General features: G+C 40.6%; 1 protein-coding gene across 1 annotated transcript; it reads left to right on the plus strand.

Annotated features, from left to right (window-relative positions):
• Positions 1-88: 88 nt before the first annotated feature.
• On the plus strand, positions 89-12,528 carry pwwp2b (PWWP domain containing 2B). Its single transcript, XM_066679977.1, is given in 5 exon segments — positions 89-336; positions 338-415; positions 417-559; positions 5,694-7,338; positions 10,693-12,528. Coding segments are annotated over 4 exon segments (1,953 nt in total). The 5' UTR covers positions 89-249; the 3' UTR covers positions 10,693-12,528.
• The last annotated feature ends 516 nt before the right edge of the window (positions 12,529-13,044 follow it).

The following is a 13,044-nucleotide window of genomic DNA, read 5'->3' on the forward strand; positions in this document are numbered from 1 at the left end:
GATATAATTTCTATATGTTGGATGCAAACAAATTGGTTGCTATTTTGTGGGTAAAATTCCTTGGTGTGAATCTCTGCGGGAAGTGAAGTGAGAGCCGTTGCCGAGTGGCTGAAGGCGGTGAGAAGTGCGCGGTGTGAACCAGTGCAGAGAAAATCTGCCAGTATGTGAATACAGCCGAGTAGAGAAGAGAAGAAGCGGAGAGTCGGCGTTTTTCCACTTCTCTCCTCTTTGTGATGTCACTGCTGGTGGATGTGCTGTAATTGCCCCGGTGGGGCTGATGGCGTCATTGCGTGCCCCTGTGTAGCCTCCGTGTTTCTCGTGGAGACGGAGCAGGAGCTTGAGGCCGACGCGAGCGCCTCCGGCGGCCGGGACCGAGCATCGCGAAGCCGGACACGCCGGACAAGTCGAGTCGGAGGAGCATGGAGGCCGCAGCGGAGGAGCTGCGGGCCGGCTCCCGCGTCCCCGTCACCGTCGAGCAGATAGTCAACGACACGCTGGTGGTGACGCTCACCTACCGTGAGAAGAACTACACTGGCATTCTGCTCGACTGCAACAAAAAGTAAGCTACTTTTATTAAAACCGTTTTTTCTCTGCTCTCTGCATGCAGCAGAAAATAACCCGTTAGCATCGCATCAGTGGAGGCCTGGTATCGCTAGCTAAGCTAACTGTTCAGAGGCCAGACAGATACAAGGAGGCCTTTCATTTATACAAAGCCAAGGCAGGGTTCAGCTTTTAAACGCTTAATTTTAGGATGAGCACACCTAAGCAGTTTTAGACACCAGTATACTAGTGTATATCGACGGTTCATTGTATTTTGTACTTGTGTCAACACGTTATATCTATCAAATAAACCTGCCAGTTAAGATTTGGTGCTCTCCATTAGCCATTTATCCTTTATCGCAATTTAAATACAGTAATCATGTAACATTCAACCTACATTCAGGTACTGGATTTTGTGCTACATCTAGAATGGATAATATAAGCGTAAGTGAGTTTTATTTATTTTTTATCATTATTTTTTTGTACTAAAATGCCACTGATGGGAAGGACAATCTCTCATTGTTGTAGCTCGTTGTTGCTAACTCAAATTGTCCTCAGCAATAAATGCTTGAATAACAGCTCTATATGTTATGATGTGATGTATTGTGATGTGATGTTGATCATTGTTTCTTTCTTTTTTTAATGAAAGTAGTGTTTTTACAAGACACATCTTTACATACTCATACATGTTTGTATATGTAGCCCTCATAATGTCACCTCCTGTATATTAGGCTGTAAATCATAAGCTCCCAGCTCCATAAAAAGACAAACATGCATGCTGTGATAACTTATTTTGTCGACAGTGCAGTATGATGTGTACTTGGTTGAGCAATTATCTGGCCATTTATATTAGATTGGCTAAACTTGCTAGATAGGCAGTTTTTCCCAAAGACAAAGGTTGTGTGTTGCTAGTTAAATCACTGTTAAATTGTATTGAACATCTAAGAGATATCTAGGCTTTGTGAAATAGTATCTTCTATAGTGTTGAGAATGGCAGTCACACAGACTGTGTTACAGTTGAGGTACAGTAGACTTGAAAATCCTGTGTATTTATAGCAGTGCTATATCAGAACTCTACCAGCGTTTTGACCTCTCTCTCGCTCTCTCTCTCTCTCACCATCATATAGGCTCATAGACTCTTCCACAACACACAAATGCTCAAATAATATAGCAAAAACTGCTTCAGAGCTTCTGAATTATATCTAAATGTATCCACTGTCAAGTAGTACCCAAAGTAAAGGAGTTAAAATACCTCGGGTTCTTGTTCACTCGTGATGGGAAAAGGTATTGTAAGGTTTACCGTAGGTTATGTGCAGTGTCTGCAATAATGTCGTCACTAGGGCTGTGCCATATTGTATCTTTCGCAATAATGTCGTCATCATTTTTAAAACGATATAAAAAAAAATCTATGTTGATATTCTGACTTGTTTATATAATGACATCATACAGTTACCTATAATAAGGCCTACAGTCTTTACATGAGTGGTTTAGACACTGTGAAGTGGAAAGTGTCTCTGAGGTGGAGGAATTTGCTCCCAAAAAAGGGGAGTGACTTAAGCTATACGGAGGTGGTTTGTTTACAAAATACCATGGTATTGTGTAAAAAATATATATTAATATAAATAATAGTAATATAACAGTTTTTATCGCAATAGTGTGTTTTTGAAATTAATAAAAGTTTTTTTCAGTGTTTTGTTTATATCGCCAAGAATATCTTTATCGCCATAATACCCTGAAAAATTGTTATATTATTTTATGACAATATCACCCACCTCTAGCGGTCACTTTACCGGACCTTTATGGTGAAGAGAGAGCTGAGCCATAAAGCAAATCTCTTAATTTACGAGTCAGTCTATGTACCCACTCTCACTTATGGTCACAAGCTCTGGCTAATAACCGAAAGAACAAGATCGTGGATACAAGCAGCAGAAAAGAGTTTTCTCTGATGGGTTACTGGGCATACTCTCCATGATCGGGTGAAGAGCTTAGTGATTATGGAGGAGCTTGGAGTAGAGTCGCTGCTCCTTCATGCTGAGAGGAGTCAGTTGAGGTGGTTCGGGCATCTGATGAGGATGCCTCCTGGACGCCTCCTAATGGAGGTATACTAGGCACATCCAACTGGAAGGAGGCCCTGTGGCAGGACACGCTGGAGGGATTATATCTCCTGGCTGGTCTGGGAACTCCTTAGGTTCCTCAAGGAGGAGCTGGTGGGGGGACAGAGGCGTCTGGGTTTCTTTGCTCGCCCTGTTGCCACTGCGACCCTGAAATTGAGTAAGAGGAAAAGATGATGATGATGATCTACTGTCAAATTCTTTCCATTCCTTAGCACTACTAAGTTGAGTTTATCAAACACTAATCTCTTAAATCTTAAAATTCTTTCTTCTCAATTATTTCATTGATAGTCATTTCCAGTAACAATCATGTGTCCACATGGATTGAATCACAGTGCTGAGTCACTGGTGCTCAAGCATACTGCTTTTATAAATTGAAAAAACTGGGATCTTTGTAGTCTTCCATCTACATTCTTTTTTTTAGACAGGGGAGGTTAGCTTTCCTCGCATAATGCTTTTTTTCAGTGCATGATTAGTACAGTAGTGTCTATCCAGGGTGGTTTCATGCACAAGAAGTTTTATTTGAATAGGGTGAAATCTAATACAGAATTACACTGCCTATTTGTTTAGCCACAGGCCATTAATAATTATACGTTTTGCTGTTTATGTCTAGAGACTCATACGATTGTTTTTTGTTTTGTTTTTTTTTTCTTATCAAATGTCTCCAAGGTCTGCCTGTGCGGGAGGGGAGATTGTCTTATAGGGTTTAATTAATAATCCCCATACAATCAAATATCAGACAGGGTGTGAAAACAACCAAATCTCCTGGCTCTCTGCCTACATCCCTGGTGGTTGATGGGATTGTTTTGTTCAGCGAGGGCGGGGGGAGTGTGTTCTGTGGCAGGCACGTTGGCGTCTTTGTCTGCTGGCTCTGACAGAGCCAAGCTATGGAGCTATCTGCCTTGGCTATAGCCCCACACTGGTGGTTTGGTGAAATATTGTGAGTTCCTGCCCTATACATCAATGCCATGCTAGCATTATTCATAGCATGAGTATTTTTTTTTGCACTGCAGTACTGCACATGTACTCGAGATCAGCCTTCTGATGACAAAAGGCAATGTTCCGTAATGTCATGATTCTGTTGCTTCATTCGTGTCCTTTATAAAATGACTGCATGGTGAGTTGGGTAATGAGAGGATTTACGTAGGCAAAAAGTAAGGCTTTAAAAAAATGCACCAAACACCAAATACACACACTCCTTTTTCAGACAAGTTGATACTTTTTAGTAAAATGCAATAAAAACAAGTACTGGTGAGTTGCTAATAGTCTTGAATCCTTATTTAACAGAAAAATATAAATATATATTTTAAAAATATTATTATAGAATAAAGTCAGTTTATAAAATTTAAATGTGTTAATATAAATATAAACAAATTTTGAATTTCGTCTGCAGCACACTCAAATTGCCTGCATGTTCACGTCTTTGTTACATCATCTTTCCTTTTAGCTACTTGTTTTAATCATTTAGGGACTGAGTATACTATTTGCTGCAGTTTTCCAAGTGAAATTTTTGCCCACCTTTGCTTGATGCAAGATTTCAAATGTTCAACTGTCTATGATCATCGTTATCTGATCCTTCTCTTCATGATGACCTGTACATTTTCAGTAGACAAATCTGGACGGCAGGCAAGCCAGAGAAGCACTGGCTCATTCCTCAAAGTTCCAGAAAAACAAGTCCAGACCACTTTGGCATATGAATTATTCATCATCTGAACTTTCTTAGAATGTGGAAATAAGTGTAAATTTGAGGGCAGTTGCCTTGTACTATGCCAGAGTACAGTTATACGCACTTCCCAGCTGGCTTGCACTCACACTGCATTTAATTTTCAGGGACCAAGCATGCTCGTTTCATCAGGCTGTGGTTTTTTTATTTTTTAATATAGTATGGCGTTATCACTCTAGTCAAATGAACTAGACTATAGCAGTCAAATGTGCCCAGGCCTGAGACGGACTGCCTAGTGTGACTACACCTGTAGCTTCGGTACAATTAAACACCAGCATAAAATCATGTCCTAATTCATGCTATTTCAGCAGTGAGCCAGTGGAAATTTAGGCAGAGCTTGAGGTCAAGCAAAGACTCCTGCTGCTCCTGTTGAAATAAAAGCTTCTTAGACTTATTTGTGTTTTATTTTTGGATAGGTCTAATATTTATATAAATGAATTGTACATTACACATACACATGAGTTATCCATGTTTGTGCACTGATGCACTTGCATAGCATGCCATATGTTGGCTGAAAACATTCTGGGTGGTCGCTTTTGTCTTTGGCATAGAGAAGTCGATGTCCATTTCCCCCTTCAAAACAAGCTGAAACATGAACTCTGATCAAAACACAAATTTCTGCTATCGGAGATGAGCTTGGGTTCTGGGTGGCATGTGGTGTTTTCTGCATAGAATTAATGTATGTCTTGTGTAATAAAGTGCCAGGTTTGACTCACTGGTGAGCCGCAATATTTTCTTAAAGCGATAGAGCCTTTAGTGAATGCTCTTTTTTTTTCACCCACTTATTTTACCATCTCCTTTTTTTCTGCTTATTTTCTTGTGTTTAAAAATGGTGTAACTTGAATATTATACAAATATTTTACTATTAATTTGCCCCATGTATTGTAGTCTTACTTTATTTAATGGCTGAAGGTTTGTTCTAAGACTTAGATAGTTGTATGCTTTGATTTGCTCTGTTAGTGCTACCAAATCAAGATAAAACTGCAGATGGTGTTGCTCTACCATGAATTTTAGTTCCAGGGAGATTAAAAAATTTATAATCATCCCACTGTATGTTGCAAAACAGGAATTTAAAGCCCTGTATTTATTCCTAATGGTGCTAGTTTACACAGCAGGACTAAAAGTAAATAGTGTTTCTCTCTACAGTGGTGAATGTACATGCCTGACTACATATTTTAAAAACATTTGTGTAATGTATTTAACCTTAATGACTAATCTGTACTCAGTTTATTGGCTTATTTTCTTTCCTCTGTGTGTGTTTGTTTTTCATTCTGAAACTGTTCCGTGTTCTCATAGGCATTCTCTTTTTCCCTGTGTAGGACTGGTTTGTTCTGCCTGCCAGATGTTGTAGGAAAGTCAGAGGAGCCTTTCATATCCAAACAGGAATGTGAAATCCTGAATGAGGAGCCATGTTCCAAACCTCCTATTCAATCAGCACAGCGACCAAAGGATGAGAACACAGAGCCTGAAAAGCCCCCTTGTACCCCCATCCCTGTCCCAGTGCTGCCAGGCCAGGCTACTTATCCACCATACTTTGAGGGTGCTCCTTTTCCTCAGCCTATTTGGGTGCGACACACATATAGCCAGTGGGTTCCCCAGCCTCCGCCCAGGCCAATTAAAAGGAAGAAGAGGCGGTCTCGGGAACCTGGGCGTATGACCATGAGCACGATTAGACTTCGGCCTAGGCAGGTGCTTTGTGAAAAGTGCAAGAACACACTAACCAGTGATGAGGACAGCAAAGATGGGTCCACAGTGGCCAAGCCATCCAGGAAAGAAAATGCACCACATGGAGAGGAACATACTAAGGAAGCCCAGCCCAAAGGGCAAAGGAAAGAAGATATTGACAGTACAAAGGAATCAAAGAGGCGAGAGGATACTTCCAGTTATGAGAGCAAGAGGTTCAGAAAAGACAGGAAAGAGGAAGAGAAATTCACAGGTAGTGATGTTGTTCCACACAGTCCAGTGATAAAGATCTCATACAGCACTCCACAAGGGAAAGGTGAAGTCATGAAGATCCCTTCTAGAGTACATGGTTCAGTAAAACCCTTTTGCCCCAAGCAGCTAATGCAGAATGGGGAACATGACAGCAGCCGTGAGCCCAAAAAAGAATTGCGACCCCCAATAGACACCATCAGAACTGGACTTACGGTGTCTATCCCCAAGCTCAAACTTCCAAAGCTGTCAGATCAGGATATTCCATCACCCAAGATCAGGTTAAGGTCTCGTGGTGATGGAGAGGAGCATGTGTCTGTGTATGAGGCAGAGTTAGTGGATCCCAGACGCAGGAGTCCAAGAGCGTCTGGTCCTGTTTTGCCCAAGGATTCTGGTGAGGAAAAGAACCCACTAGAACTGTGGTCGGGCAGTTCAGGAGAGGAAGGTGAGAGGCATGGTGACCTTACCCTGCTTATCAACTTTCGCAAACGCAAAGCAGACTCTTCTAGCCTGTCTGTATGTAGCACTGACAGCCTAGATGAGTCCAAGTCCTTCAGCTCAGATGGCACTTCACCTGAGTTGTCTGACCTGGCGCCTGGTGAAGTCTCATCGTCGTCCTCAACTCGCGAGAGCCAAGGCAAGACTGTCCCGCCATTGACAGTGCGACTGCATACACGCAGCATGAGCAAATGTGTGACAGAGGAAGGCCATGCAGTTACTGTAGGAGACGTAGTATGGGGGAAGATCCATGGCTTCCCCTGGTGGCCAGCACGTGTCCTCAGCATTAGTGGGAGCAGGCGGGACGAAGGCGAGGTGAATGCTCCCTGGCCCGAGGCAAAAGTATCTTGGTTCGGCTCCCCCACAACCTCACAGTTGTCTGTGGCCAAGCTTTCACCTTTCCGTGAGTTCTTCAGACTGCGTTTCAACCGCAAAAAGAAAGGGATGTACCGCCGTGCCATCATTGAGGCGGCCAAAGCTGTGGGCCACATGAGTTCTGAGATCACCTCTCTGATCTCACACTGCGAGACATAGGTGAGATTTCTGCAAACCTTTCCCCCGCTCCCCCAACCCATTTTCTGGAGATCACCTGTGTTTTGCATTTGCTCTCTCTACCTTTGCACTCAAGATCCAAATAAGAAATGTATTATTTATTTAGTATTGGGCGAACCATAATTTATAAATGATGAGTTATGTTTTAAACGTATTGCTTATAAATAGTGTTTTGACTGCAATGATGGAAAAAAATCACTGTGGCTCATCAGGAGGATTTCAGCAGCAGAGCAATGTTTCAGCATGTGAGTAGCTAGAATTTAGGTTTAGGCCACCATGTCATTAGCCAGATCACATTGTGCTAAGTTGACATTTTTTATGGGTGACTCAGCTCTTGATTTGCTGACAGTATTATTAAATTTAAAAAGAAGTGAGTAGACAGCATTTGATATTACTTCCAAAGCATAAAAATTTGATTACCATGCCTGCAATAACCTATCCTGGAAAATGTAGGGAATATTTATAGTCAAACCTGGCCTTTATACTCATCAGTTATAGTTTATTGTAGCTGACTGCTCACGAAACTCTCTGGCCAGCATTGATAAATGTAGTTAAACATTACTTACATACAGTCAATGAAGGTGCTATGTCCAAAACACTGGATGTTATCTGGTTTAAAATGTCATGATACTTAAATGAAAGTAAATCAATCTTGATGTTTAATCTCATTATGTATTATTTACAGCCCGTTTTGCCTTTCATATCTACTTGAGTTACCCATACTTAGGCAGCTAGCAGCATTAGCCACAGTTATATATATTAAAATATCTTTTCAGTTGCACAGAATCTACTCTGTTCAACTTTTGATTAGGCAAATTGGGTACCTGGTATGTGGAAACGGGACTTGCAGAGTGTGGATTGGCAAGAGAGATTTGTCTACATGAGGACATACAGACACTGAGCACAAACTAAGCTTTTGTAAAATCTACCAACTTCATTAGTTATCACATTTGTTTTTATTCAACTCCCAACAACAGCTCGTAAAAGTACACTGTGTTTTTTAAGAAGTCCAAATGGTCCTTAGTGGCCGATGAAAACTCCTTCAAGAGCTTCACGAGGCAACAAGGCAGGAAAAATTGCACTCTCCTGTGCCACGGAGGGTTGTTCAGTTCCCCCCCCCCACGCAAAACAAAATAAATAAAAACAAAGTGCGAGTACACAATGCAACATTTAGTGTTACTGCCACTGCTGTGGTTTACAAAGCCCGCTGTTTCTTTTGTATTTTTTTGGGGCAGTGGTAGTGTAGTGGAAAAACAGCCTGTTACCAAGCAAATAGAGTAGGTATCATACAGTGCAAGACCGCCATTACACTGCAGCAAAAACTAGTCCTAAGCTACAATCTGAGTGTGCTTCATACACGTTTTTTGTTTTTGGGTAGGGGTTGTTTGAGCACTCTTTTCCCATTAAGTGCTGATTGTGTATGAAAACGTACCTAGGGCCCTATGATTTCCACAATGCGGAGAGCATGGGTGGAATCTTTGAATGGAGGGATAAAAACAGGATTAAAATATATAGACATAAATGCAGTAAATCTTAAAATCCCCAACATGCTTTATACAAACACATACAATCCACCACCCTTAGTTTTGTGTGATGCAGCCCATGTAGCATGATAGCTAAGTCTGGTATGTTGCCTTCCCCGCTTCTGTTTGCATTCGCATGCGTTTTGCCGGCGTCTTCTGGTCTGATGCGAAGCCATTCGGCTGCAGGCCTTTGTGTGGAACAATGGCCAGTGTGGGATCTGCAAACTGAAAGTTAAGTTCCTACATTTACTGGTGTCGAGTAATGTCTGTGATTTTATAGAGCCCTACATAACTGAAGACACACACCATATACGGGACCTTCTTAGACATTTTCAAAGAAATGTTACTGCTTGTTAATAATAGGTTTTAATGAACAAGTATATTGTCTTCTAAATTTTGTGGAGAATTGTACATATGAGCAAAGGCATGAAGTGACCAGCTGAAAAAAAGAGAAAAGATCTATATTGATTTGTAATTTGATTCTGTAATTTTTTTCTTTTAAAGTTCAAGTGATCTGTATTTATGTTTAAATGTGCCACAGAAGCACCAGTACTCAGGTTAGAAGAGTGCTCTTTCATGTTTGTCATGCCACTAATATTTATTGAAGTTCTGGTTATGTTAAATATTTGCTCAGGCCAACACACTATTCCCATTGCAGCAGTTTAGTCTGCAGCTTGTTTCATTTTTATTTGGATCTTGAATGCCTTATGTCTGAAAATCAAGGATGGGTGTTATCCTGCAGTTTTAGCTGTCCAGTCACATAATCATGGAATTCTCCCCACACAATTTGCTCATATTGCTCTTTTTGTTGTCATACTTCCTCAAAGTGGAAAAGATCTACTGCTCTGTTTAATACATTTGGCCTGTTGGCCAAATATGGAAATATCATGCTTTTGGATGAACTCAAATACATGTGATCCGTTTATAGCAGCAATGAAACCAGATAAAGAGGTACATGTCTACGAAGACACGCAGCACATACAAAATGAGGCCTGGCATTATCTTGCTGAAATATCCATAGGCTTCCCAGGAAAAGACATCATACTGATGGCAACAGACAGCTTTCTTGTCTCAGTTAACTCATTAGTGGTTCTACATGTATGGCTTTCTCCTTGCATTATAGTTTCTGTTTGTGTTTCTTGACACAAAGTCCAAAGTCCTTTTCAGGTTCTTTCTTTTTCTTTTTTGGAAATACTTGCACGCCTATTTTGCTATATTTATTATATATTTAGTGCATTCTGAGGCCTCTACCCCAAAATTTTTGGAGTGTGTTGCAGGAATCAATTTCAAAGTTTGCTTACATTTACAGAATACAATGTAGCTGCTCAGTGACAAAATTGGACAATTGTTTTTGGTTGTTTTATGTTCATCTATCAGTTACATGTGAATTAAACCACAGATTCTTGTTTTTATTGAATTTTATTGAATTGAATGTCCCAAGTTTACTAGACATGGAGTTTGTAATTATAACAAGGTATTATTTGAATTTTGTTGTAATTCTTCTAACTTTTCACTCTTCTAAATAGGGAAATGTTGTTACATTTTATACTTGTTAATGAAAGACTTTAAAATAGAACATATTCATACACTCCCAAACAATACAGACAAAATAATAATTATTACAAATGGAGGAGTCTAATTCTAGTGTAACATGTAAGAATCAATTTAATGAGGTGCATAGAAGAAAAAAATAACGTTTAATATTATATCATAAATATATAAAAATATTCATTTGCTGCATAGCACACAATTATACTTTATACTCCCCAGGTTCTGCTTTTTGACTGATGTATGTGTGTGTGTCTTCTCTCAGGGGAGAAGGTCGAAGGCTGAAGGCTGAAGCCTGGCTGGGATTCAGGAGCCCGCGCTCCCCTCCTATGATTCCCTCCTGGGATGGAGAGCACTTGCGGTTGCCACGGATATTATGAGGGAAGGTGCTTTTTTCCCCCCTTTATTTCTTTTTCACTCGCCTGGGAAAAGAAAATGGCCTCCCTGAGAGGAGCCCTCTGAGCTTGAGGGAGCATAAGGAGCAAGCAGGGACACCTTGAGAACTCTGCCTGTCTTTCTGTCTTATTTTATTTTTTTCTTTTTTGGACTTCTGTTTTAGTGGAATGAGTAGCTTGACACTAAATCCGAATGTATTTATTGCCGGTGAAGCACAGGCAAACCTCGCTACAGTCTTGTACGATCCCACTGCTGCTGTTTTCTGTGAGTGAAGGGGTCCTGCCTGTCAGTAAAGTGGCTAGGTAATGAATTTGCCATGGAGACCATCAACCAGCCTGCTCTAGTGGCATTCTCCTAGTCTACTTGGGCAGGAAAAAAATCAAAGTGCAAACTGACGAACATCATATGATACTAAATGACATGTCTTATTGTAAGGTCTCTTTCCTCTTTCTTTAAATGATAATGTGAAATTCCTTTTTGTATTCCCTGCATCTAGAGATCAGTGTGTAGGTCTTAAAACATGCAGTATGCCATCTTTCATAGTTCTGTTCTCACATGAGGGATGGATCTCTCTCAGTCCCCTTGAAGAAATGTTACTTCTCCATTTGGTTTCTTTGATTTTCACTTTAATAATATTTTCGATGTTCTGGGTCTGAGGGCCTTTTGGAACTGTGTCATGGGTTTGAGATCCAGAGTTTCATATGTACTTGCTTTAATTATTTAATGTGTCATGTAAAGAAAAGCACTTTATCTGTACCTTCAGTGGCCTGCTGGACACTCGTAGATTAAACACTAATATAGATTTTTTTTTTTTTTTTTAAACCCCCCTCCCCCTTTTTTTTTCATGGCTCTGGACAGCAGGTGAGCTCTATGTGGCTCTGAGCACCACACCCGGCGCCTTGAAAGTGACTTCTTTTCTATAATGTTTAAACATGGGCAAGAAAACAAGCCGCTTTCAGGAACTAATTGTGTACACTGTATTATTGCATTTAGCCAGGTTTGTCAACCTACCTGCCCACCACCATCACCTCCTTCCTTGTGAAAATTTTCCACTGGAGAAATGGACAGAAGTGTAAACTCCTATGCATAATGTCTTTATTAAAGCTTTAAAAGAAAAAAAAAAACACATACAAAAAACTAAACGCTGCGACACCATATGGAAAGGGTTCTGTGAATTTTACACCAGTGTCCTTCGTTGAAATACTGAGCAGCAGGCAGGATTGCTTTGTCCTGCAGTGTGGTATTGATGCAGGTTTTTTGAATAGTGTTTTTATTATAATTTTATTGTTATTTTTCATAACTGCAGTCTCAAAAGTCAGTTTAGTTAGCTATGGACCTTTAGGGCCTTGAGAATTTAAAGAGGCACTTCTGTGGCATGAGGGAGGGACGGAGGAAGGGAAGGACATGGGGGAAGGGGAGCCAAACCCAAGCGGAGGTGTATTTTAAGCTCACTTCTTAGCGCAAAGCCTCTTGCCACTGCCTTTCAGTGATACCTTCCCTTCTTTTTTATGAAAGACATTTTGATTTTTACCATCTCCTTCCTGTTTTTTTTTTTTTTGACGGGGGACAGACTGTAGGGCTGAGATGAAGCATTTTGTGCGTGAGTGTGTGCGTGTAGGTGTATGTGTGCGTCAGTACAACAATTCGTGGTTGCTGTCCTCTGAGCAGTGGACTTTTTTACATGATGTACATAAAATAAAATATACAAGCAATACTCTTGCTTACTAGCTTGTTCTTTACCCGTGGATAACATACCATTTCAGACCATTCATCAGACATCTGTAACAATGATGTGTTAGATATAGTTTGGCTATCTGCCACACAATCTTTCTTTTACCACAAAAAAATCAATTACACTTCCTTGGATAGCAGCAAAATAATTAGTTTTTTTCCCCCTCATGTTAGAAATCTACAGGTTTTAAAATTGTGCTTTCTGCATTGTGCTTGACACAGGACTAAGTCAGTATAACCCAGTCTTCTTTTTGTCAGAATAACATTGTGTGTGTAAATATAAATCCAGTCAGCCTTAAAATAATGTTCACATGATCTCTTTTTAAGGGCCATTTAGTTGCATGACCTTATATGGTCTGGCTTAGCTTTTATATATTTTAGTGTGTGTGTGTGTGTGTCCGTGTTGCCCTGTGAAGGACTGGCGCCCCCTCTAGGGTGTATTCCTGCCTTGTGCCCAATGATTCCAGGTAGGCTCTGGACCCACCGCAAC

The sequence above is a fragment of the Hoplias malabaricus genome, chromosome 8 (genome assembly GCF_029633855.1).
Source record: "Hoplias malabaricus isolate fHopMal1 chromosome 8, fHopMal1.hap1, whole genome shotgun sequence".
NCBI classification, from domain to species: domain Eukaryota; kingdom Metazoa; phylum Chordata; class Actinopteri; order Characiformes; family Erythrinidae; genus Hoplias; species Hoplias malabaricus.